We start from the raw sequence: 27,228 nt of genomic DNA, 5'->3' as shown, positions 1-27,228 counted from the left end.
ATATGGGTGTTTTCCATAACACTTAACACTTTGTTTGCACTTTTTCCATTTTCTCTTCACAGTTGGGAATCCTGCAAATTTGAAGCTGGGCTTTCAGTTTTGGGAGGGCTTTGCCTGTCTTAACTTAGGCCTGTAAAAGTTAGATGCCCGGGTTGGCATTAGTCAGCCCAGGCTTGCTTTGTAGTCAAGGGAGAGAAGAGTCACCCCTAGAGGGAGATTCATCTCTTCTTAAAACAAGCACCTAAGGTTGATCATGCAAATCACCTCCTGGACGTGTCTTGTTCTCTTCCCTGACTGTGAAGGAGCCTCAGGGACTAGCTCAGACAGATTTATTGAACTTTTAAACCTTTTAAATTGGATGAAATGATTTCCATCTTCAGATTCTCTTCCCAAGCTGAAAGAATAAATCACCTTGTTYCTGAAGTTAATCCCCTCTGAAATGCAGGAAGAATATTAGGCTGTCCACAAGTTTGTCTCATGGACTTTTGCATCCCAGTGAATATAAGATCAGCTGTGCTGGATGAGACAGCAGGTTGTTTTGAACCAGTATCTTGTCTCTGACAGGCCAAGAGTAGGTGCCTGGGGAAGAGCAGAACAGGACAAACATAAGGCGATACTTCCACTGGCATAGACCCAACTCCCAGCCATATCTGGCTCATAGGTTTCTGACTGAGTAGCTGTATCTCTGAATTAAAAAAAAAAAATCTGTATTTTTCTTCTGTGAATTTGTCTAATTGCTTTTTAAGCCCAGGTAAACTTAAATATCTACAGCTTCCTGTTGCAGTGAGTTTCACTGTTTAAGTATGCCCCAGYTGAAGAAACACTCTTTTTTTGATGTTTTTGACCTGTTAACTTCTAGTTTTAATATTATGAGAAATGGTTGGTAGTTGTTCTCTGTTTACCTCTCAGCCATATCAACTCCCCAGGCCTGGCTTCTCCTAAGATTTCTTTTGCAGTTCATGTCAGCTCTCACCCTATGTCCTCCGCTTACAGAGCAGTTCCCACCTTCTTTCTGCTAGCCAGGTACAACTTGCCACATGCTTGGTGAGCTAGCAGAACTGTTATTTTTTTATTGGCTTGTGTTAATGCCAAGCTATAAGTGAAAAAAATAATTTCCTCAACATGACATGTTTGACAAATGACACTAAAGGATAGACCTCATTTTCTTTCTAGCTAAGTCAGATATTGTCACTAACTTGATGTTATTTTTGCACTCAGATGACTTGCAAGACATCTGCTTGTGATATGTACAGCTTTGTGGCCTCCTTGGGTATGGCTGCTGTGTCTACATGCAAACGGGCCAGGGCAGCCAACAGTGATGGATAGAAGCTATTTTGACTTGTCAGCATCCCTGCTTGATTAAAACAGTGTTAGGTAAAAACAGACCACTTGGGCTGGAATTTCTTTAAGACATGGTCCACCACTTTGTTCTGTATTTGTACATCACCTAGCACTAAGGGTGGTCTTCAACCATGACTGAGCACCACAGAAACCATCACAATATGGTTACAAGTATATCACAAGATTGTCACAAGTGTGATTAGGATAGAGACTATCATAACAATAACAACACCTGGATCTTATTGTGTTCCTCTGATACCAGAACATCCTAATTAAAGGGGAGGAAGAAATAACTCAATGAAGTTGCACAGTCAGCCTGTGGGTTGCATTTTATTCCATACTAATCTGAAGCATCTGCTGCCTTTTAATGTATAACCTTCCTCTCCTCAGCAGGAACAACCTCTGCTGCTGAGGCGAGGTGTGTCGAGCAGTCCCTGCCAGTCTGTAACAGCAAGTGGCAGCTGGAGAACTTATTCAGAGCTCTCGAGGACCACTCAATTATCATTCATTAACAAGTAAGCTCCTTGCCAGCCCTCCATGTGCCAAACTCCTCCCCGGTGACTGCCACTCATGGAAAGCTTGGGGGATGGTGTTCCCACTCCATGGTTGAACCAGTAACAAGGGCGCTTATTGGTTTAGCTCTTCATATCAGCCAAAGTCCTTTGCTTACCCACTTCAGAGCTATTTGCTTGTCCTGCCCTCTCCACTCAGTTGAGACACTCTACTGTCCCGGCTGACACTGCAGAAACCGTGCCTGAGAGAAATCTGCAAAATCCGGTCTGCTGTTCTGGCCCCGGTTAGCAATATGGAAGATAAAACCATCTGCTAGGTGTTTGAATGGGCTGTGTGTCATTTCAGTCCAAGTGGACAGGGGAAAGTCCTTGTCAGAAAATCCACCCGTTTCCATTCACATCAGCTASCCAAACTCTTATCTGCAATCTCTGCTGTGAGTTTTGGGTGGGACCCAAGCTAATTCTTTATTTTTGAAAGCACTTGGAATTCAGGTGTATCATTTGTGAGGGAGCAGCGTGAGAAACAGAGGGAGCAGCAATTTTGGAGGAAGCATTTTTACTCTGGAAAGCACCAGTTTGTTGAAACCAAAATTCCAGCGAGGTTGTTCAAGACTGGGCCAGAGTTATCAGTCACTCAGACACTGTTGGTGACTCAGCCAGGATATTGGCTCTAGGTTCAAGTCTATACTCTGCCTGATAGGGAGGGGAGGCTTGCACTTGGATTTCCATATGCCGCCAGTTGTCCTCAGTGCTTAGCCGTTCTGGGATGGGTTTCCCACTGAGGCTATTCCATTCCTTGATATTCCTTGGATGAAAGACACTGTCTGCATAACCCAACAGCATTGATTAGGGCAGGAAAAACAGGTTCAAGACCGTCCTTGGATGCTTGCATGAAAGAAATTCTCACCATAACAAGGTGGCACCCCACCACTACCACCACTGTTGCCCACACACACCAGCACAGCAGAATTGGGAACAACCGTGGTTTCATGTGTCCCAGGAAAAAAATATTATAGAGCCAGTTTCTTTCCTGGAGGTCAGGTGCTGCACAAGGGATATTCACCACAGCCTTGCAATACCTCATCTTTGATGGAAGAGCAGGCAGTCTAGGGTGTCAGGATGTGCATGAACCAGAGACCATTGAACAAGGTTTCAAAGGGTCAGGGCCAGAGCACAGGTCTATTTTAGATCACTGTTAAAATCTATTTAACTCTGCTGTCCTTTCACGAAACCAACTTGCAGAAAAACTGAGCTGACCTCACCTTAACACTACCACCAAGTTCATTAGTTAACACTTCACCTGTTGACACTCGCAGGCAAATCCCAGACCGGATTGTAGCCCTGTGGAATGCAAATCTGGCTATGTGCCTCCAAATGACTGTATGATGGGGAAAAAAAATCCACACCTGCAAATAAAAGAGATCAGTAAGCAAATTCCAAAGCCAGGCTGGGTAGAAATGAAATGGCAAAGCTTTCAAATTACACTGGGTCACAGCTTCTTTCTTCATGGCCTGGTTAGCTGCTGGTCAGTAATTGCATTCTGCTGGTTTTTGCAGCTTCAAAGGATGCTGCATTGGATTGATTGCTCAAGCGGGATTCAACTTGCTGATTAAGACTCCTAAATTTAGGCAGCAGTGTGTAGGTGAGCTCTACATGTGCTTGGAGAATCTAAACTCCCATTACATCCAGTGTAAATCTAAGTCTCTGTGCACTTGCCTAAACATAGGTGTCCAGTACCATCTAAGGTGATTCCTCGTGGTACCCACCTGCCAATCCAGAAAGGCAAGGATCTCCAAAAGGGTCTATTGCATTATATGTGCCAAGCCCATGAGATATCACAGATGTCCTAAGTGATCTCAGGCAGCTGTAGGTGAATGAATGAGGCAACTGACTGATCCTCTGGTCTACCAGTTGGTGGAGTCTAGAGAGTGATTCACTGATGTGTGTGCTTCCATTATGGTGAAATTAATCCCTCTCTAGACTTTACTGATACTAATGGGAACTTGAAACTCAGAGCTCAAATGCATGGACATGGGGCTGAATTCACTTGCCTAAATGAGTCTAGTGCCTTTTGAGATGTCTTGGAGTATCTGAGACATCTAGATGGAGCTGCCAGACATGACGTGGACCTACAGGAGACCCATGAAGTTCTGGAACAGTACCTGCAGGACACTCTAGAGCACCTACTGTGGATCAAGATGCCTATTTGTGGCTCTGTGGGCACCTACATTTGTGTGTTTGAATCTGCGAGTTGAATCCCACCCCTTGTGATCAGTGAAGCCTGTGTGGCAAGTCTGGAGGCTTTGGATGCTTTGTTCACACGCAGATTCGTCTGATCATAGATGGTTTATTCCCACCAGACTGGTCCTCGGCATGCGATCTGCACAGGCACGAAGGCTGTGGGGACTCTCAGAAGCCTTGGGCTCACCGTGCATGTACAGATCAATTTGCATGAGTGCTACAGGCCTGACACATCCCAGACTGGTTTGAGTTACTGTTCATATGTGACAAGGTTGCTTGTGCATGACAAACACTCATGAGAGGCAGTGTAGTACTATCAGCACTAGCAGTACTATCAGCAGTGTGGCATGTGCACATGCTCTGGTTTCGCTTAGGAGGAGTGCTCCAGTCAGCCMAGTACAGACGATTTGCTGGGAAATGATCCTTCTCCCAAGTGCAGTGTCCTATTTCTTAAAGAGATGTTAATCTCTCAACTCTGCCGATTACAAGGAAGTTAAGTGCCTAATTCCCTGTGCACATCAGTCCTGAAATTATGCTCTGGGTATGCAGTATCTGGCAGGGTTAGACTCTTGGCTTTGAGTATTAAATACCTGCTGCTTGGTAGTGGAATGACTTTTAGGTGACTTCCGTGGGTTAGGTTATCACGAGCAAAGTCCACTGCCATGTTTAAATGTGACCTTCTGCTATGTTGACTAACTGTAGAGAGGAAAGGGACTGCTCTGCAAAAGAGAGAACCTCCGTAGTTCAGCTGATGGTGAAAAGTCCAGGTCATGGGGCAAACAATGACTTATCAATGCCAGATTTTCTTTTTTAGTCCCATATGGGTTAAGAATACATACGGTTTCATGGAGAAGGTAAGGGAGACTGGGATGTCCACATATTTCTTTTTTTTTTCTATTTAATCCAAAAAAGATTACTTGCTTGAACCTGGTAAACCAGGCAACACAGCTTGACAAATAAGCTTATCTCAAGGGCTCTTTGATAAGAATGTTTATCATTTATTTCTGAAAAATATGCTGGGTCCGGTATGCTGAAAGCTCTCTGTGGTGTTTGACCTATGTTGTTTGAAGCAAGGTGTGGGTGTATGTGGGAGGAATATTTTGTCTGGGGCAGCACAGTTTGATATTTGCCTCTCTGTGCATTCCCACAGGAAAGGTGCATTTTCTATTTATAGATGTGCTCATTTACAGTCACTGTAGAAAACCAAACATCTCCAGAAAGTTATTTAACCCACCTAGGCTCTGTGTTTTCAACAAGTTGGATGAATGTTGGGATGTTTCCCACTCCCTCCGTTGGCTAAAAAGGAATCAGCCAGGACGAGCTTAGAGGAGATGCATAGTCTGCGATGGATAAAGCTGGCTGGTTTGAACCTCTCCTTCGTGAATGGCCAAGGTTACAAAAATACTTATGGGGTCTGATCCATTGCCCTGTTGGGGTGAGGTGCACTGATTTGAGCACTGTTGCCTCCCGCTGTCTGGCTTGCCTACCTGCAGGACATGACTACCCCAATACCGCAGAGGACAGGATAGCCGGCTCTCTACCCCTGCAGTCGGTAACCTGGCATCTGAGAGCAGAGCCTGGCTGATTTCTGTCTGTACGAATGTGGAGAGGAGACCTGCTGGAGATGTTGCCCCCTGTGCCAGCAGCCATCACCTCTGCAGCCAACTCAGCTAAACTGAAAGCCTTAAAGAGAGTCTGTGCAGCTCCCTGAGTCAAATGAGCCCGTTTCACGGGACTGCCTTCCCTTACCGAGGACAGAGCAATGGGAAAGGCTCTTGCAGRGTTTCTTCTGGAGGCAGATTTCTCTCTCTGCAGTCCATGGCCAGCCATGGTGCAGACCTCAATGGAAGGAAGGACATGGGGTGCCCCTCTTGCCTGCCAGCAATGCCTCCACCTAATTGCATCCTGCTGCTCAGTCCCTGCAATCCGGTCGTGTTTCTGTCATGATTACAGACTTGGTGGTTGAACCACTACACCCAACAAGCTCCCAAACTAAGGTACTGATGGAGGAGGAAAATGGCAGAAAATGAGAAGAACAAACACAAAACTTATTACAGACTTCCAGAGCCGTTATGCAAAATGGTGAGTGTTTTGCCCATGTCAGTCTTTTCTTGTTCTGTGGAAGGAGTATTTCTTTGTAGCAGTCAGAAGCCGAGGTAGCAGTGTCTCACCATGTTAGCAGCTCTCAGTGTCCCTGCCTACGTGGTTGCTCTTTGTCCACCCCACATCCGAAGCAAGGTGTCTTTCTTTTGGCCGCCTTTCTCCACATTGCACCTGGACTCTGGGAGGAAAACTGGCTCTCCCTGTCCCAGTGGTGCTCAGCTGGGAAATGTATTCATGGGGATTTAAGTGAATGTGTTTTACTCGCAACTGGGTTGTCACCCACCGCAGCAGCGGGGCATGTGTTAAATGGCACTGACTCAAGTGGGCTCTGCTGTGTGTCTCTGCCCCTAGGCACACAGCTTCTGCCCTGCAAGGGGAAGATGCGTTTCTTCACTACGTCTCCCCAGTGGTATTTCAGGCTATGATATGCAATATTATCTCATTGAAACTGCGGAGTGGTGGGAAAAATATATCTGACACAGGTTAAAATTAATGCTTTTTTTTTTTTTAATTTTCATTATAAAGTTAACACATCTATCAAACTTAACGGGTAACAAAAAACAGTTACAAGACATCGCTAGTGTGCTGTCAGTAGAAAATAGGGTAAAAGCCAATGAGGTCACAAGCACAACAGCAGAGCAACAACACTGTCCCGATGAGTTATTTCCGCAAATATATACTCTTACTAATATATACATTTATTCATAAAATAAATAATCATAAAAAAATCATCAGACTTAACAAAATACTGAGAAAAAAAAAGGTGACAATCCTACTTTGTACAATAGCTTTGGAATTTCAGGTTGTATCATACATGCATTCTGTACAAAGGGGTATTCAGGTGGGGTGAGGGCAGGGACAGGCTGGGGAAGGGTTACAGACAGTGATGTAGCTTCGAACAGGGTGAAGTCATCAGGCAGACAGTATGTGGGAAGGGAAGGCAATGGTGAAAAACCCACCCACAAGAAGATGCTTGTCCTTGATGGCTGGACAAGCCTGTTTTGCCTCATGGGGGATTCCGCGGGGTGTTACGGGGCTGTGTTTTATCCCTTCCACACTGCTGGTGGGCTTGTCAGATAGTCCAAAGCAACGAGAGGTCCTGTTTGGGCAGAGCACAGTCTGGAGTGACAGAAAGTGATGCTGTAAGGCAGCTAGATCAAGTGGGGCTCCACCGAGAATAAGAGGTGTAAAGCTGAACTGTGATCAGTCGGGGACAGTCTGGCAGTGGGGTAAGCAGGTCCGGAGGCACGCACGTCAGTGGGAACCAGGGTTTCAGGGGGGAGGATTTCATCACATGCGGGAGGTTTTGGGAGTCTGCCTTGGAAAGGCTTGGGCCTCTTGTGCTTTCCAAGTAGCAGCAGCGGGTGACAAGTGCATGTTGGGAAGGAGCCCTGGCAAAATGGTGCCTTCCCTCAAAAACACGGGTGATACTTGGCTGCTTGCTAGCCTATGTCTGTAGCAGATGTGCCTTCAGGCTTTTTGGTGGAGAGGAGTGAGTGGTAAGAAATAAATAAATACTAATAAATAAGGAGAAGAAACTCGGAAAAAGAAAGGACAATGAGGAAAGCATCTCCTCACACCTTTCCCACTCTCCACTTCCACTCAGGGCTGTCCAAGACCTCCCTTGATCCACAGAACATGAATAAGGAAAGCAAGGTCTAGAGGAGGAGACAAAGTCATGTGGAGAAGACCCTGTGACTGTTGTGCCTCAGGAGATCTCTCTGTCTGGATGATATTCTCATAACAGCAGGATTTTGCCTGTAGATGAACATGGTGGGACTTGTCCATTTTCATTATGTGCTCCCATATCTGATGGAGACCTAGTCAACATAGTCAGTGGGGCCCAGAGTTTGGTTCAGCTTGCTCTATAGCAGACACCTACATTTGGCCATCTGAATTGGTCTCCAGCCTCCACTGCCTATTGACTAGCAGCTCGAGTAAGTTGCACATGCACATGCATCTAGTTCCATCTGAGATGCCCCGGGGTTTCTGAGGCATCTGCATGGGGCTGGCAGATATGGTGTGGGACTTAAGGGAAACCCACAGTCTTCCAGAGCAGCTGCTAGAAGCCAGTGGGGTACCCTGGGACATCCCAAATAGCTCTAGACACTTATCTTCACTAGTTCAATCCAGCCCTAGACACTACATTTAGGCAAATGGATCCCATCGTCATCGACGGTATGGGAGTTTAGGCACACGCTCACATGTTGMTACCTACATTTAAGTGTCTCACTCTGTGTCCTGAATCCCACCCCCAGGTACCACTGCATGGCTTCTTATTTGCGCTTTAGAAAATCTCCCCCTCCAAAGTGGAGATGCATCAAAGACACCTCTGGAAACTGCAGCAAAGTGGGAGTAGACTGACTTGCCCAGGTCCATGCAGCCACTGGCAGTGTCAGGAACTAGGACTAAACATCTCTTTCCCAAAATGGAGGCCAAAGAGCCTCTGTTTCCAATGAAATGCAAACATGTGCACCCTGCAGTGGCTAACAAAGGCCCCAGGCAGCAGACGTGTCCCCTTGCTTAGCAGTGACAAAGCACAGATCAGTAGCTGGAGCATATGAGAGAGGGCAGGAAACATGAGCACGGAGGGCTAAGCTGTAAAGAAAATAATTCAGCAAAAAGCTAGCCAGATCCCACTGCTGCTGCCCAGTGAGAGAAAGGGAAATCTAGAAGAGATGTTCTCCAGTACTAAGAAGTCTCTACTACAAGAGCCAAGATTTAGCCTGGAGGGAGGTAGTGACTGAGAGAAATGCAGCTCAGCAGAGCAGAAAGGGCATCCTCCCACCCAGCCCACCTTCTCACCATCGTCTAATGCTCTCTATAGCTCCTCTCACAAACAGCCAATTGGCCACACAACTGAAGGATCTCAGAGAACCTTTTGTCTCCCTCACCACTCCACTGACTGAAGAGCGTTGCCCTCTCGGCAGCCTCAGTTCTGGGGGTGTCTGGAAGAGCCAGGCGTCTTTTTCCTATAGGCAGCTGATAACTGCTTATCAGTTTTAACTGGGTGCAACAGCTGGTGTCTGCAGGTCATTTTGACTTCGTGCTTTTTAGTGGCCCCTGTTTTTAATTCCTGAAGCATATCATTGAGGCATCAAGAGAAGCCCAGAGTAATTTCCATAGCACAAAACCCAGGAGTGGATTCACAACTCCCAGCTTCTGCAGAGTGCTCATGCCATAACCTGAATATCCCCAGGAGCACCAAGTCCCAGGCTGTCAGCACTGAAAGCTCTCCTTGAAGCTAAAAAAGTGACCTGGAGCTGGTAAGACGAGTAAGTTGTTCTCCTGTATGTGAATTGAAGGATGGGGGCATGACAAACAGATGAATACACGTGACAAAGGTATTGTACTCCATGGACATTTCTGTGGCAATATGCAACACACCAGCCGATAACTACATCTAGATCTGAACGAACTGTGCAGCACAAAAAGGACTTTAGATGGTGTGGCAAAAGAAATTGCTCTCAGAGGTTAACAGAAAAGTCCTGCAACGCACAGCTAAGACTATAGCACTTCTTTCTGCAGAGATAATGTTGTTGGTGCTATCAGCGACAGGGATTTCTGGTCAGAGATTTCTCTTTCATATTGCATTTTGCGGTGTGGATGTCACTGCAGTCCCCTTCCAAGATCAAATCCTGACTGTTGCAATTCTGCACATGAAGCCCCGTGTCAGGAGTGGAAACAATTCTGGAGACTTCAAAATGCTTTGGAGAAGACTTTCAGTGCTTGGCATAATACTCTCAGTTAAAAGAGGTACATTAGGGATCAAGTAATAGGAAATGTTATGCATTTCCCTCCCCATGTTTTTCTTTTCTCTTAAAAAGAAAAAACCCAAATCCTAAAACTAAACCAAAACAACAACAACAACTCCTAAACTTTCCATTTCCTTCATAGAAAGAAAAGACATCAGGCCAAATTCACCCCTTGCATATAACTCCACTGACTTTAATGGGATTGGATATGGAAATGTGGAAATGATGGGGCCTATCAAACTCATCCATTCAGCTAAAGGAAAGGCTGGATAGCAGCATGTAAGAGGAAAGAAATTATGTTCCTTTCTTTCTTATTTTCCTTTTTACATTTGTGTTACTTGGCTGGATGATACCTTCTCCTTTCTCCCTGGTACTGCCAGACATATGATACAAGCCATCTGCCTGAGGACAAACCTAGTCACAAGTGAAGACTCAAGGGGAGGGCACCGACGGGTCTGGGAGGTTGAGTAAACTAGGTCCCATTTATGGGAAATGGATGATCTTGTGTCTTTTTAGTAAAGAGTAGTGCATTACCCAGCTAAACTGAGCTGGAGGGGAAATTTTACAGCAAACCATTTCCAGACAGGAAGTGGACAATTCAGCTGTCTACATATAAGTATCTTGTGCCATTTTGGACACCCTACAGTCTCTGACATATCTGCCCAGATTTAGTATGTCTGACACAGAACCTCTGGGAGTCCTAAGTTTCTGAAACAACTGGATCCAAAAGGATATTATAGGGCACCTAAAATGTCACTAGATACCTGCATGACTGAGTCAAATCCTAAGCAATGAATGTGTCCTCTCCATGAGAAAGGTGCTACCATTTTCACAGATTTGGAGAATCTGAGGCAGAGAAAGGTTTTGGGTTGTATTTAGACCACCTCCTAAATGATACCTTATGTAGGCATCATGATGTGTAGGGAGGGACAGCACCTCACTCGTCACTGACTTGATCTTTGATACCACTGCAGTTGCAACCTTTAAGTGAGACACCTCGAGTAGGCACTGGAGCGGGACCCTAGTTTTCCACATACGCTTCCTGATTTCATGTTTATTAGCTAGTGATGGCCCAAGTGCCTCATCCAAAGCCATGGAGTCAGACTCAGGGCTCAAGTGTGCACTCAGGAGTCCTTTGCTCCCAGACCTCTAGCAGGATCTCATTCTCCCCTCCACATGGGTAGGAAGATCATACCCAGGACTAGGACCCTCAGATGCACTTGGTGTGAGTAACAGAATTCACACAGGTGTTTTTCATTGCCTTTAGTAGTAGTTGCTCAGCCCCTCACACTATATCATCTTGGCGGATGACTAATTACATAATAAAACCAACAAATATGCATAGGCCTCATTAAAAATCCCTTGAATAGGGTGGAAGTCCCCGACCACTGAGCTGTTTCAAATCTGACCCCAGCATTGAAGGAATACAACTTCCAGCCCATCTCAGCTGATGATCAGATTCTAGCTTCACCTCCTTGAGTCATGGTAGACTTCACGTCATCAGAGTGCACCCATCTAAAAGTTCAACATCTAGTATGAGCTCATCAGCTAAGGTCAGAGGAAACACAGAATTACATCCAGAGAGTAGCTAAGATACCATCCTAGGCTATGATGAATCACCTTCTGGAGCTGTTTCTTGCTGTTGATCTTAGCAGAAGAAAACAGATAAATAGCTGAGACTAGATGCCTAACTTTGACATAGTCAGGTGAAATAAGTTCCACTACCGCAGTCAAAGTCTGTTTGTTCACCTTAATAAGCCATTGCTCAGCAAACACCTTGTTTTGTGTATTTTTTTCTTTTTTTTTTTTCTGTGCTTCCTAAAAAACTTCACCTGGTAGTGATGTTGGCATTGATGCTGGTGCAAAAGAAGAAATTGTTGATGTTAGTGAGCTGTGGAATGGGCTGGGGCCAGAATCCAGCTCGCATGACAGAAAGCCAAACCCTTCAATCCATTTCTTCACTGCTATGGCATAAAAGGAGGAGTTTGAAACAACCTTGCTCAAAAGTATTAGGATAAAGTTAGTTGTGGGTGTGACCCTGGTGAAGTCAATGGGTTGATAGAGAATGTGACCTGTAATGATTTGCATCCTTATTGTTGGGGTACCAGTCACTGACAGAAGTCCATGCTTGGATGCATCTAACATCTGGTGCTGTGACTGCTGGCACAGAATCATATTAAATAAACTGGACTTCCCTTGTCCCGTCTTTTGCAATTTATCAATGCCTTCCACCTCATACGTGGCTTTCTTCAGCGTTTTCTTTCTTGACAGCTTGTGATTGAATATTGGTTACTGAGGCAGTTTTCCCCTGCAGTGGTTTCCTTCTCTATTTGCCAAAATGACCAGATTTTCCCCTCCCCCAGATTGTATTATAAAAACAGCTGTGAATTCACCCATTGGTGCATCTTCCTCTGAGCTTTTAGTAATCCACTGCTTTCTACCAAGTAGGAGTGTGGCCATTTATTGGGTGCAATGATAATATGTACGGATACTATTGTTTTTCTCCCCATTTCTTTCTTTTTCTCCCTTGGTCTCTCCCTGTCTCCTTCCCTCCCTTCTGTGTCTCTCCTCTCATTTCATTGCAGCTGTTTTGCTGCGCGTTGATAGAAGTGCCTCCATCAACACGCAAAACTTGCTTGCACCCTTGGGCACAGCCCTGAGACAAATGATGATGCATGAACTGCACCAGCCTAGGAGTAGTCCTGGGAGACGCCGTGACTCAGAGTCAGACCTTGGAGGCATCATTTCCTCCTGTTTTCTCGCTGATGGGATTAAGCTCTGTTTGCTCCCTGCCTCTTCTGCATACTCCTTTCTTTGGTTCCAGGGAATAAGCTGACAGGGAGAGAAGAGCACTCTTACTGCTTACTGCATTGATGTCCAGATGTTAACTGGCCAACAGCCCCGATCATATTGCCCTGCCACCCATGAAAACACTCTTATGGGTTACTGGAGTTATATCATGCCCCATTTCCCTTCCTGTACTAAAGGGAAACAAAAAAATGTCCATCAATATCCTAAGACTGGATAATTGGGTTCCTAAGATGGGAACCCAAAGATTTGGATATGGCAAAGAGGACAAGAGCCAAGTGTGTCAGAGGCTGGACAGGCTAAGGCTCCGTGCTTGAGTTACTACTTGTTTATGCCTGTATCATTCAGGAGTAACTCAAGCAACGAGTAGAGTTACAGTGCTGTAAATACCGAAGGAGACGGGCTGAGGTTCAGGCCTGGACACCTGTGTAGCTGAAGGAAGCACTGATTCCCCCAGAGGAGCTAAGATGTGTAAACTGGCAATCCTGAACTGAAATCAGAAGTAGAGCTGCACGCAAAGAAGGGGAGACAGAGGTGAACAGCAGAGATGGGGCTGCGCTGAAAAGTTGGGATTTGGCTCTGCATCCAAACTTGCCTAAACTTGGCTGGTACAGAGTCTGGAGTTTTGTGTATTTTAACCTGTGCCAGTTTTATAGACCGGAATGGTTGTAGAAATTAGATGTGGATCCAAATTTGGCTAGAGTCTGAAACTGTTCCAACTTGTAGGGGGAGCTTGTTCAAGGTCGTGTAAATTAATGGGTGACAAACAGTCCTTCAGAGTGATATTCCAGGCAGACTTGTGGTCTAAGGGTTTTGCTAAGTGCCCGGGGGGAAGCCTGCACGAGGTGCGGAGAGTGGATGGAGTGGACTAAGTGCACTTTCCACTGTTAGTTATGGTGTTCTCCAATGAGATGGGAAGGGTGGACACTTTCCCTTTCCTCCTCTGCTGGAATGAGCTGGGATGCTGAGAAGCCAGGCGTCCTACTCCCAGCAGCGAGCATTCAGCCCCAGGAGACTCGTTTTGCACTGCATGTTTCAGAAAAAGGCTCATGGGCTGTCACCTATCAAGCCACAGCCGGAGCAATGTCTCTTGTCATGGGACTGTCTCCTTCTCATTGCATATGCTGAGTCCTCTTCACTTCACATATCAGGCACAAGACCTTTTCTGTAGCATGCACATCACGTGTGTGCCAATAGGGCATCTGTAGGAAACCATCAGCAGTTCTCTCTCTCCCTCTCCTTCTCTCTCCCTCCATCTCTACAGGTGTCACTGCATCCTATGTCAAATCTGGCAGAAGCTACCATGCTAAAAAGTTCATGCGAAGAGCCTGCCCACTCTACAGCTCTGTAACATATCTGTAGACTTCTCTGGTTCCAGGGCAAAAACAAAGGAGGATTTGCATTTTTTTTTAATTCATTAACTTATCTGTTTGTATTTCTTTTGTTGTTGTTGTTGTTGCTCATATTATACACAGAATCTGGCCATTTGGATATGTAGATAGATCTCAGAAAGCTTAGTGCTGTTGTCCAACATAACCTCTCCCTAGCTGAGGGAAAAGGAGATTTTTAGGAAGATGCAAGTCTTTCAAAGGACACTTAATCACATGAGTCACTTCAGGTGGGTGAGAGCAGGGCAAATCCATGCTCTTGCTGATTCTCTTCTTTCCAGGTCTGTATCATCAGCTAGTTAAAGAAACCGCTGTCTCCTACAGGAGGCATAATTGGGGCATACCTTTATGACTGCCAGATGTACCTTGGGATAGCCCAGAAGTCATTAGACCTATTCTATCCAACCAGTTTTAGCCTTTTTTAAATTTTTTATTCTTTAATATCAAAAAAAGTAGACTTCTCTCATGTCTGCAACCTCAGAGGAAGTAGGCTCAAATCTGTTTCTCCACTTGGAGCCCAGGGAAGGATTTTGCCTGCTTTATTTGCACGTGTGGACATCGTAGACTCGTATGCATTCCTGGCAGCGGACATAGCAGCACCAGTGGAAGATACAGTGGCACTTCTCTTTCCGTTTCTCAGTCCTCGTGTTGTGTCCGCGGCCGCAGCACAAAAGGTCGCAACCATCAATCCCATGGGAAGTGACGTTACAGATCCTGTCACGGGTCCCGAAAGAACCTGTCTCAGGGTTGGGCTCACAAAAGTTTGGTGAGTTCTCGTAGTAAACCAGGTCTTTCTCAGTTGGAGCCTTGAAGAAGTTGTATTTGGGCCTGAGGGTCTCGACCCAGCCACGGGATTCCCGGTGTTTTTCCACTACCATTTCAGAGGCGCTATCGTACTTGTCCTTGAGGTAGTCACCGATGACCCGGAAGTCCGGCTGAGACCACCAGCAGGTCTTTACTTCACAGCTGCCGGAGAGGCCATGACATTTGCACTTTAGGTGCATGAGTTCAATAATGGACTGAAAAAAAGGAAAGGAAAGACAAAGAAGAAGGAAGATATTAGCCTGTAATCAAAACATATATCGAATTCTGCTATTTATCAAGGATTTCTTAAAGAACTGTAGTGTTTTTATAGATATGTTCACATACCCGTGAACAAGAATCACCTTATCCCTCAGCCAATGCACCGCATGGATGCTGGGTCTCAGGCAGATATAAACTTCGGTAGTGTTGTTGTTTTCAGTAACTATTTCTCACTCCCTCTCCAAGTTTAAGCATCTATAAAGTGCTTTCACTGAGGGCTGAAGTGATTTCTGTACATATTAATTTTTATCTTATCAATGCTCATGTGTGAATATTGCAGTATTTTCACCCAAGAATGCAATTGAGACACATCTAGGTAGAGAAGCAAAGAACACAAAAGCCAGCTAAAACAATAACAGAACTATGATAAGCAGAATATACAGCTATTCCACTGCAAATGAAAGAAATAAGAAATGTCCTAACCATCTAGCCCAGTATTCCATCCTTAACATATGTTTTTGTGCTTATTTAAGCAAACAAACTTCCAGCCTTGCTGGTGGCTATGTTCAGAAGACAGAAAAGTAATGTATTCATATTTTTAAGCCAATTTTACAATTTTTCTAAAACCATTTCAAAGAAAAATTTAGAAGTCCAACTTTTGATTTTAAAAGACTTAAGCTCCAAGATAAAATTCTGTCTTGGGATAAATGGAAACATGATTATTGATCTCAAAAGACAGCTATTTGCTTTCACCTCTTGTTAAATTATTCCAAAGTTTTCTAGAGGGGGTTGCCCTCCAGTATTCTGAGGTGGGAGACAGCTTTATGCAAATTATTCGATAATCTGCATTTTCAGACTGATCAGCAAATTTCTGGGTGCGTGAACAGACTAGTGCCAGCCTGAGTCCAAAAGTTTTGACATGAATCAGCACCTTGGTGTTCACCAGGTGCTTTCCTGTGTTATTTACGGAGTATCACATGCCGCAAAGGAGGTTGTAATTAGTGATGAGAGAGAACCACAAAATGTTTGGTTCATATAATCATGCTGAACTTAATCAAAGCTTCTGGCCTGGTGGTAGGGTTTGAGTTCATATGGGAGCTAATATGCAACATTGCCTATGGCTCAGGTTTAGCTGGAAACACTTGAGCATGGAGACCTGAAATACCTCTCCCATGAATGCTGGTATGGGGAGAATGGAAAATACCAGTACCTTATAAAACAGTAGGATTTCAGATAATGCTGCAACATTTACTCTCTAATCTTTGACATCTGCAAAATGTCCAAAAATAACTCAGCGCCAAGTGAAAAGACTTGCTGCAAAAAGACCTCTGCAGGGTTGACATCCCAGGGATGTTTACTCACAGTTTGATTTTTCCGGGGATTCTCAATCTAAGGCAAATCCCTGCTTCCCACTCTATCCAACTTCCCCACAGTCCTCTTTACCTCAGCAGTCTTGCCCAGTAACTGCCGCCAGAAATGCACAATACCTTGTGGGACCTGGGACAATATGGGCCAGTGTTTTAGGAAATCACATTATTTCTTATATTCATCTTCATTTCTTGTTTCTGGTGGTTTTCCATTTCAAAGGTTGGTATCCCCCCTTTCAGACCAGCTCTCCAGAGGTGTGAGGTGGAAAAATTCCACAGGGTTCTGACCATGTCCATCTGAGGAGCTCATGCTGAAGTCCTAGCCTGTCTGTGGACAGTGGTCTCCCAGCACAATGCAACTGTGGTGGCTTTGTTATGGCTCACTGCACAGTCGTGTGTCCTCCTAGGCATGTGTAAGGCCTGCTCCTAAGGGAATGAGATGATATTAATCTCTTTTGGTTGTAGTGAGGTACCTTTCTTTCACTGAGGGATAAAATATCTTTAGTTTACCACTGGAGAAAAAATGCTATCTCACAGGAGCTGCAGCATGGTCTTCATTAGCAAGAGTTTTGTGACTGAATTTCACAAATTGTTTCCCAGAGTGCATGCTCTGCTGGCATTTATGGGCTATTCTTGTGATGAAAAAGTCAATTTCCACCCCCTTATAGGGATTGTTCTACCTTACAGAAAAGATTCACTGTCTTATGAGGCAGTCACCACGATGTGGGTAAGACTTTGTATTTTCAGTTCCTGCTTAAGGAGCTCTTTATCTGTTTTGTCAAATGACTAAAGTGAAAAAAACATTAACCAGCTTTGGGGCATGGATTTGAGTCCAGGTTTAATCAGAAGGCACCGGAGTCACATTCCCTCTCATTTTCTTTAAATACAACCTGGGAACAGTGTCAAGAAGAGGGGTGGGAAATGGTCTCCTGCTCTTCATCACCTTCAAGCCTACAGAGCAGGGTGGTGCTTCCAGGGGGATACAGCCTGATCCAGCAGGTTCCAAGGGCAAGGGCAAGGCTGCAAGGGCAGCTATGGTATTACACTCCTCAGACATCAGCAATTCAGCCTTCTCCACCCTGCACAGCCTTTGGACAACATGTAGCCAGAGTGTGGTATGGACACTTGGGGATTTCTGATGTAAAACCAGAGATGGATGCAGATTGTATGGGTCTGTGTAATTAATCAAGGATATTGCAGTTGTACACTTGGGTACTTAAGTCCCACTTCAGGCAGCCAAGTCCTTTTATAGTTCTGGGTCCATGTCTCCTGCCTGCAAGTTGCAGAAGACTCAAAGTAGGACTCAGTTGCCCAAGGACAGGCATCTAATGACGTTTGTGAGCTCCAGGGGAGTCCAAGGCACCAGCTCAGGGCTGGCAGAGGACCTACAGGAGACCCACCGACTTTCACAGTAGCAGCTGAGGGCAGGCTGGATACTTTAGGATACCTCGCATTACACTAAATGCCTGTGTTTAAGCTGCTGAATCCTGCCCATAAACTCCAGCCCATCTGTTTTAACTTCAGGTGTCTGCAGCACAGACATCTCTGCCTGAACGACGCACCCCCTTCTTGCAGCCAAGGGAGAGGAACAGGCTCAGTTAGGGCTTCATTCAGCTGAGCTATTTTAAATGTCTACTTTAAGGTGGGATGAAATCCCATCCTACCACTGTCTGTTTTGATACATTCACTACAAAGGGGTATGGGCAACTGACTCAGAGGTACTCGTTAGCATCTGGGTGGGTGAATTTACTTTTAGGCTCCTTAGATCAGGCACAGAGAACCACTGATAAACTCCCTGTCCAGAACTATCATAGGGCACATAACATTGTTCTCTGATGGATAACAGTCCAGATTTAGGTTTGTTTATTCCCCTCAGGTCCCTCCCACTATTCATTACAGGTTTCTAAAGTGGCAGGTAGGAAATGAGTAAGGGGAGATTGAGTAAGGTAAAACTAAATGGCCTTACGGTCCTTCCAGCTTCGTTGTTGTGCCTGTTCATGGCCGACCGAGCGTCTGGTCTGTTCTCCCGGGCATCAGCAAACTCCCGAGACACCATGCTCCCAAACTCCACGTCCTCGCTGCAGCCTCCCCATTTCCAGCCTTCTCCTGGAGAGCCCTTGTGGCGTGTGTCACAGCCGCAGATGGTGGCTGAGCCCTCAGCACAGGATCTGGTCACTGCGAAAGCCACTCCAGCAGAGGCAATGGCATGGACAAAGGCTGATTCCCTGGTAGCTGTGAAAGAGAGAAACCACGAATAGCTGTCAGTGAAGGGATCATGTGTGGCCACGATCAGCACTGTGAACACCTTCTCTCGAGGACATGGCAGTACGCCAGGGACTTTTCTTCCTTGTGGACTGACTTCCACCTACTCCAGGGACATTTTCTTACACTAGGAAATAAGGCTTGATTCAAGCCCACTGAGGTCATCTAAGAAGTTTTGACTAAGGTCTTAGGATGGGGCCAGGGCAAAACAAAAAACAGTGGAGAAATGGGTTTCAGCGGATCTATAGGTCTATGGTATACGGTACTTTGTAGGCAATCAGGACCTTGTCCTGGTTTTAGCAAGCCATCCAGAAATAATGTAGTCAAATCAGAATGGTGCTGAGATCAGCTGACTGCATCTTGCAGAGAGTCAGAAGTTAACAGTTCTGGACAACTAAGATCACACAGCCCCTAGTTAGGGCTGCCTTCTGTCCAGCTGGCTGGGCAGAAGGCAGCAGCTGCATCTGCCTGAATTGCAGCACTTAGCCATTCCCAGAGCTGAAGCCTTTGCTTCAGATAACAGAAACTGGGCCACATTCACATAACTTGGAAAGTGCCGATCTCCAGTGAATGCCAGTCTCCACCCTTGGTTGTGTGACTGGCAGCAGGTAAAGCACTTACTCCTTCTTGAATGGGAGAGCTGCTGATGGCTGGAAGGTAGGAAAATGTTAGGATGGCCAGACAGTCCCTGGTCCTCACTATGTAAAATAAACTTTGACCCCCATCATCCATCCTGAAGCCACCTTCTTTTTCCTAGGCTGTCTGACTCACTTGGAGACAGTGTTCAATATATGGCATCTTGCATCTATTCAAGGCTTTGCTCACTTGCCCAATTGAGGCCTCTGCCAAGGGGACTGTTTTCCTTTTCTGCCCACCACCTCAGGATGCTGGATAAGATCAGCCAAAAGATTTCATGATTAGAGAGTGAGGGGGTTTGATCTCCGTGGAAAACCTCCTTCACACCCTTTCATCCTAGCTCAACCTGGGTGTGGAAGGACAGCTCAGTGTTAGCATAGCTTCCTGGTTTCCTATGCTCTTTCCACACAGTGCTGAAATGAAACCCAAACCTTTGAAAACACTTTGCAGATGGGAAATATATGCAAGCATCAGGTTTTGGTTTTCAGTTTCAGTCTCATTCTATTTCTTCGCTTGCTGGAAATGACCTCAGAGTTCAACATCATACTTCAGAAAACACCAGTGTAATGCTTTTTGGCCTCAGCCACATGACATTTTTATGATGAAAAGGGCTATTCTCAACCCCTAGAGGCATCTCAAAGAAGACAGAATGAATCTGATAACCTGCCTCCCTGAACATCCTGTTTCCTCCCCCTCACAAGCTCCCCTCTTGTCCATAGGTCATTCAGCTAAGAAAGCATGTTGTCTCTGAAACCTTTTGGTGGTTGGGCTAGAACAAATGGAGCCATGAAGGCAGAGGGTCAGTTTTTCAGTTGATGCAACTTTACTGACTTCAACTGATCTTTGCATCAGCTCATGAGGTGCCTCCACAAATCCACTTAAACCTTCCCTGCACTATATTTTGCTGATCTTAGCTTTCCCTGGGCATTTTGGCTTAACCTTTACCTTCTAGATGCTTCCAGCTTTTACTAACATGAGGAGAGTTTAATATGCCAAGCCAAAAAGCCGACATTGTTCTTGGGGAGAAATCAAAACTGCATGCTTGCAGAGCAGTCCCAACTGGATTGAAGGTTTAAGCAAGAACTTGTGCATCACAGCTTCACTTTGGGAAGACTACCAAATACAACAATATGCAAATCAAATAATGTGCATGAACTTACAAGCTGAAGGTATGAGCAATGTCCTGGAACATAATGTCAATGTGCATCGTGAGGTTAGCAAGTCACTGAGGGCTAGAACCAAAAAAGGAAAATGTAGGAACCCTCAGTTCCACAATGTGATTTTGAAAAACCCTTGTTCAGCATCTGACCAGCCTGGAGGAACCCAGTGTCCTGCAGCTGGTGACCATACAGTTCCTGAGTTGCCTGAAAGCTCAGCTTTTGAGCATGACCAGATGTGCCCCAGTTCTAAAAGGACTGGGGACTTGGCACCTTGCTCTTGCCCAGGTGGGATCCACAAACTAAGCCTCTGGGGTGGGGGCTTGGTATGGTGTTCTCCAAGGATGTCTATGATCAGCCCTGGGGTCCGTAAAAGGCAAAGACTTCTCACAGAAACCAGCTGGATAAGTCAGTGGGATGAATCCCTTTGCCCTCTGTAGGGAGGTGGAGGGTATAGTGCCTATACAGGCAATCGGTGAGTGCTTGGACATGGTGCTTTGCCACGAACAGAAGAGGAAGACAATGCTTCTTCCTCTTCTTCCCCCCTTCTACCCAATAGCTGTGCTGGCTAGCTCACATTGCTTGTGTAGGTTAGCTCCCATTGCTGGGGTATCCTCCCCTCAGGAGGAGAGACCTGATCCCAGGCCACCTGGGTAGGCGTTGTAGCCACTGAACTGAAGTTTGCCAAGGCCAGGGACAGAGCCCCAGAGCCTTGCCATGCTATGAACAAAAAGAAAGCAGCTGCACCTACAGTGTTTTGCAGAAAGCCCTGTCCTGCGTGTGCATGAGAGGGGTGGCCCTGGGTTAGGATTCCCCTGGGCTTCAGCAGGACCCAGGAATTCACAGTGGAGGTGTTTCGGCACCGAACCCCAGGGAGCTTTAGTGCACTCAGCCAGAGGGTCTGCAGAATTTCAGTGTTTCCAGGACTTGGTAACAGCTGAACGGAGGATTACAGGATCACAGCTTGGGACGCAGGTACCCAATTTCTCCCTAAATCCCAAGTCCGTTACTTAAATTCTCTGCTGGAGCTAGCCCATAGTGACAGCCTTCAGCTCCAGGAGGGTTTTGATATGATTTTCCTTAAGAAGCACCGATTATACCTGGCGCTCCTCTTCCCAGAAAGAGCCCAATGGCTTTTACAGCCTGTATATGCAGTAATCACTCCGCTTTTGAAATGCAGCCACCCCTGGGGTGGAGTGCAGCCACCACTTAACAGCACACAACAGGAAGCAAATAGCGCTGTATCTGATTGTAACTACCTGGGGAATGTAGGCAGGCAGAAAGAAGCTGAAATCTGGCCTCCGGCACCGAGGTTAGGAGTTTGTCTCTTGAGAAAGTTGCCGTCGATCTCTTAATGACTTCATGAAATTAGGGCACTGGGTTTACATCTCCTGCCCCTAACTTACGGCACCGGGTTCAATATTGACGCAGATGGAAGAGCGCCATCGCGTGAATCACGTCCTGCCACCTAAGTTATAGGACTGTCCCTCTGATTACTAAGCAGACCTGACCCTGTTGAGCTCTGGAGTGCTCCCCAGGTTGTAGCCGGAGGCGGTGTGGCTGCAGGAATGGAGAAGGAGTGTATAGAGATACAGATAAGCAGAAGGAAAGCATGCACTTGTAATGGAAATGAGGGGTTATTAAGGTGCCATATAAAAATGCAAGAGACTTAGCAAAGATAACAAGAAAGTGCAGTATATTTGTCAGGTCGCCTCATTCCTCTCTGGGTGGTTCTGGTAGCAGGAGACAAGCAGCTCGTTATGACTTGAAGAGACCTTCTGGAAAGTCATCTGGCAAGAGAAGGTTAATGGAGACTAATACCTCATGGGGATGTTGACTTAAGAGCATTTTAACCACTTTGTTTTTAGTGCAGCACAAGGTCACCAAAGCTCTGGCTTCAGCTTGTCTAATATCTGCCTGCCCCCAAGTTTCCCTTAAGGCCTAGAGATCTGGATGGCTGGCACTCTGAGGTATCCAATTTTGTGCCCTTTTAGAGGGGTTGACTATCAGTGAAAAGGGTGTTGAGATTTAAAGAGGGCCTTCTGCAATGCAGAATGCATTATTTATAGATGCGCCCACAAGGAGATGTCTCCAAGTCACTAGTCACTTCTGGAAATTGGGGGTGTAGTTTCCTAAGTGCCTGGTCTGCAAAACTGGGAGCATGAACATCCCATGCAGAGCACTTCTGAGCACCCTGTCTCAGCAGCAGAGACATCTCAGGATGTGAAAAGTCATGGCTGGGCAGTACCATAATGAGAATTCAGAGGCCAGAGGATGAGGTCCTAAGGTTTGAGTTCCTGTTTTTACAGAGATTTCTTATGTATCTTTGATACATAAATCCTTTAGTCAGTCTGTGCCTCTACTTCCTTATCCATATACCTGAAGACAATCCTACTTATCTGCCCAGGAGTCTGCAATGCTAAAATCAGTGATGTCTTCAGAATTGTGGCTAGAAGGTGTTGGAGCAGAACAATGGGTCATCAAGATGAGGAATGAGGAAGGCAAATGAATAACTACACAAATATCTGTACTGTCTAATATACGAAAACTGGCCTCGTGGGTTTGGCTGCTCAGACAGTGACTTATTTTCCTTGAATCTTTCTCTGAATGACTAACCCTACATCAGGCAGATGTCCCAGATATGAGGGAAGAAGGACAGTGGTGAAGCAGAAGAAGGAACATAATGGTATATTTTGGTCTTAAAAACCTACAGTCCTTTTCTTACCACCTTTGCACCATAGTTCTGAGCGCTATTCTCTCCACTCTTGGCCCCTGAAGTCTTGCCTCTCTGTGCAGTTGCCTGGTGGTTACAACAGGCTTCTGGGATGGGGCAATGCAACCCACTCTCAGATGCATTGGGAGCCGCAGTAGTTGCAAAAGTTGCAACTCTTGCGTCCTGGACCACAGCTCTAAGCACTAAGCAATTTTTTAGAAAGGGGTCACCACTGTTTCCACTGACCACATTTTAAAAGAAAGCCGCGAGACCCGTATGGTTTTAGAAAGAAAGAAAGAAAGAAAGAAAGAAAGAAGGGTGTCTTGCCTGAGGTGGTTCTGGCCTGTAAGAAGCTGACCTCAGCAGCCTGGAGGACACATAGCCAAGCAGCATAGATGGGCCTTGCTCTAATGGTTTCCCACTGGCCACAGAGCCAAACCTCTGATGCCAGCTACACTCCTAAACTGGCTGGAGCCTTTATGGGCAATCTTAATTTTCTTGATTTTGGTGGAACTTAGACTCCTACATGATATATGGACTCTGGAGATTTCAACCTCCAGTCTTAATTTAAAGACTTCACACATGGGAGAACCTGCCATGCCCATTCAGTGGGTAATCATGGCTCTGCTAGCAGTTTTCTTCTCCCCGCATGTTTTTGGTGATTACTTCAGTTTATCACCATCCTTTTAAAAAGATGGCCCTTGTAGTGAAACACTTAGTTGGGGCCTCTTTGGGCTGGATGATGTATAAACACCATGAAAAAAGAAAAGAATTGGCCCAGATTGTTTCTGGGGATGCTGATAGCGAAGGAAAGAGTGAGAAAACAACTCACCCCAGACCTTAGCCACTCCTCCCAGCCTTCATTAGCATCTTTATTCTGAATAAAGGATCCTACTACTAGGCCTACAATAGGAAAGATACTGCAGTGGGGTGACTGCAAATCATCACATAGGATCTGGATTGAAACAAACAGACAAATGCACAAAAAATAAACAAATTCTAAGAGGCAAGAAACTGGAAGCAAAACTGGGGGCACGTTATCGCTTGTGGTTCTGGGGTAAGTGTATCTGGAGGCAGCATGACCTCTCACACTGGAGACCTGTCCTAATGGCTCATTTCCCTCCTGATTAATGTGGCCAGGGGTCCTTCTCTCAGGTTAGAGATCAGGGGGTTACAATGGGAGGAGAGCATTGTCTAGCAGAAGAAGACAATGAGGAATTAGTGAAGAAGGCTTTGAGAGTCTGAGAAGCCGAGTGACTCAAGCTACATCCTTCCCTCGTGGGGAGGTTCACCCATAAACACCTCCGTGATAAAAGCTAAACCAGAAGGGCTTGAACGAAAGGCCATGTTGCACCACTTTGAATGGAAAAAGAGGATGCCAGGAGGGGTTAATACCAAATGCTCCTGACCATGGATGCAAGAGCTGAAGTACTGATGAACGTAAAAAAAAGTCAGTGCCACTTTCTTGCTTGCAACTGCACTGAAGACAAGGTTGAAGGAAGATCTCAGCTCTGAAGGACACCTTTCAGAGGTCCCTTGAGCCAAATCCTCATTGGAAGTTCAGTAAACTGTGACACCCTGGTGAAGTGGGGTTTCTTTAGGCCCACACTGACAGCCTTGGAAGTGCAGATACTTTCTAAATGGCAGAAGTGAAATACAGCAGGGCTGGTGAGTCAGAGATCACAGGAGCTGCAAAAATACACACAGAGATGGATATTGGCTTGCACTAACATGAATGGCATTGCCTGAAGACCCCAAAATTTGTGTGCAGGATAGACAAGTCCCACCTGCAGCAATGCAGCCTTGCCTGTCCCAGATATCAGGAGAAAGAGGATACTTTCGTCCCTCATCCCAGCTGGCCTCTCTGCTAAACCTGCCAACAAGCAGGTCCCTCAGAAGCAAGAACCAGGGGTTCAGGACATAGGAATGATGTCCTGACTTACGATGCTCTCACTAGACCAATTTCCTCAGGAAAACGTGACAAAGAACGGAAGTAGGGGTCATATCTCAGAGTGCAGGACACATTTCTCCCCAGGGAAGGGAGGAGGGACGGGGGAAAAAAATGTTAAAGACTTTTTTATGATCACAAAGACACATATCATTTGCCAATCAGAATTACTAAGTATTGGCACAGCACCAGGCAAATATGGAGAACAGCCCAGAACACTGTAGCAGACAAGGAACCCCTTAGCACATGCCGGCTGACAGATCCATCCATGCCGCAGAGACAGTGCCCAAGCGCTGGAGGGGAACAGGAGTCGTTCCCATCGTAAAAAGGGAGGAGGAGGAGGATCACAGAGGTGTCACGGCTGCTGTGAGCCTGACATTGCTTGTGGGGAAAATACTGGGAACGTTGGAAACAAAATATTGGCTCTTGCGGCCTCGGAGGCAGGCGAGCTTCAGTTTCACCACATTCCTCTCGATTGTAGCAATAGAGGATCCCATCTCAGATAAACCAACTGAAAGGGTTTTACATAAGCTGGCTGGCTCAGCTTCAACCTTGCTTTAGCTCCACTCCAAAGAGACCCCTGTTTCCCGCGTTCATACTTCCCCCAACCCAGCCTTGCCAACCTGGGCGCCTTTACTCATGGAACAGCATCTCCTGTCCTGGTACCGAAGGATCCTCAAAATCTTTGGGGAGCTGATTTGGGGATCTTTGAGCAGGGCTCGCTGTTTATTTTTAAAGATGCACCTTCCACCCACTAGGGAAGGTGGAGGGGAGGGAGCTGTGGCCTTGAATGTGTTCAACAGAAGGGCTATAGAAAGGAGGGGAGAAGTCAGGCTTCCTGGTGGGAGGGTAAATCATTGCGCTGAGCGCATTCCCAAATTCAACAGCACGTGCTATATTTATACTGACTATAAAATGCTTCCCAGAGTGAGAGTGGTAGGAAGAGAACCTGAGCTTGTTAAAAGCTTTAATTTCTTTACTTGGTGTCCCTCCAAGTCTAAACACAAAGTAGCTGAGTGCCCTGGCTCTGATTTTCTGCTCAATCACAGCAGCGTCACTCAGGAAGGCGGCTAGTGAAGGGTGAGATGGCTCTGGGGGGTTTAGGAAGGCTTTGGGAAGTGGCAACAGCCACTAAGCAAAGACATGGGCAACTCTGCAACTCTGCCTCAGTTTCTCTCTTTGCAAAAATGCACTAAACACATATATCAAGGAATGTTCATGGATTCATTCAAAATGGCAATTGCTGTAGGCTTTTCAGGCTCACAATCCATCTATATCACTACTGGTTCACACCACGGACCAGATCTGGCATACTGTCCATACAGGACAGAGGGAAAAAGATGAATTTACCACCTACAGCCTGAGCTCTGAGTCTTCTTCCCGTCTACAACATTACAAAGGAGAGGGACAAAAGGGAGGACATTTCACCCAGCAGAGCATGGTGCCTTATTACCCCAGGAGTGATGCTCACTCTTTCTGAGTAGGGCCTTCCAGGACAATATCAGTACCTAAATCTGCCTGTGTGCTGTGCTATGTGGATAGGGCTACCTTCTTATCAGCACCTCCTCTGACATGATAGCCACTGCAGGTCTTGACAGTAGCTACAGGAGTTTCCAGAGCAGCTCTGCATTGCACAGAGAAGATGTGCCCAGAGCTATGCAAGCCCCATCAATCTCTTCCATATTAGCAGGGCCTAAATGATTGCACGGGATCCCTTGAACGCAGAAAGAGCACTGAGTCCGTTCCCCTAAGATCCCTTTGTAAGACTGAAATCTCAGCATAGCCTTACAGACTATGACTTGAATGGCTCGGAGCCATACATTGGTGAGACCCAAATACCTGCAGCCTTTGTCTGGCACGCACGCTTGTCTCGCGTCTGTCCCTTCATCTTTAGCAGCGTTTCCCAAGTGGATTCATAAGTTTGGGGAAGCCTGCTTTGCAAAACCCCAAGCCCAGGGGGCTGCAGGTRATTGA

At 46.0% G+C, this 27,228-nt stretch overlaps 1 protein-coding gene across 1 annotated transcript in view; it reads right to left on the bottom strand.

The window, feature by feature from the left end:
• Positions 1 to 14,174: 14,174 nt before the first annotated feature.
• WNT3A (Wnt family member 3A) overlaps positions 14,175 to 27,228 on the bottom strand; it is a 38,097-nt gene continuing 25,043 nt past the window's right edge. The window contains exons 2-3 of the mRNA XM_026089782.1: positions 18,505 to 18,770; positions 14,175 to 15,167 (exon numbers count right to left, since the gene is read on the bottom strand). Coding sequence (XP_025945567.1) covers positions 14,688 to 15,167; positions 18,505 to 18,770 — 746 coding nt within the window. The 3' untranslated portion in view covers positions 14,175 to 14,687. The remainder of the gene's footprint in view (positions 15,168 to 18,504; positions 18,771 to 27,228) is intronic.

This window comes from Apteryx rowi, unplaced genomic scaffold (genome assembly GCF_003343035.1).
Source record: "Apteryx rowi isolate R43461 unplaced genomic scaffold, aptRow1 scaffold_83, whole genome shotgun sequence".
NCBI lineage: Eukaryota > Metazoa > Chordata > Aves > Apterygiformes > Apterygidae > Apteryx > Apteryx rowi.
This window is presented reverse-complemented; position numbering and strand designations above follow the sequence as displayed.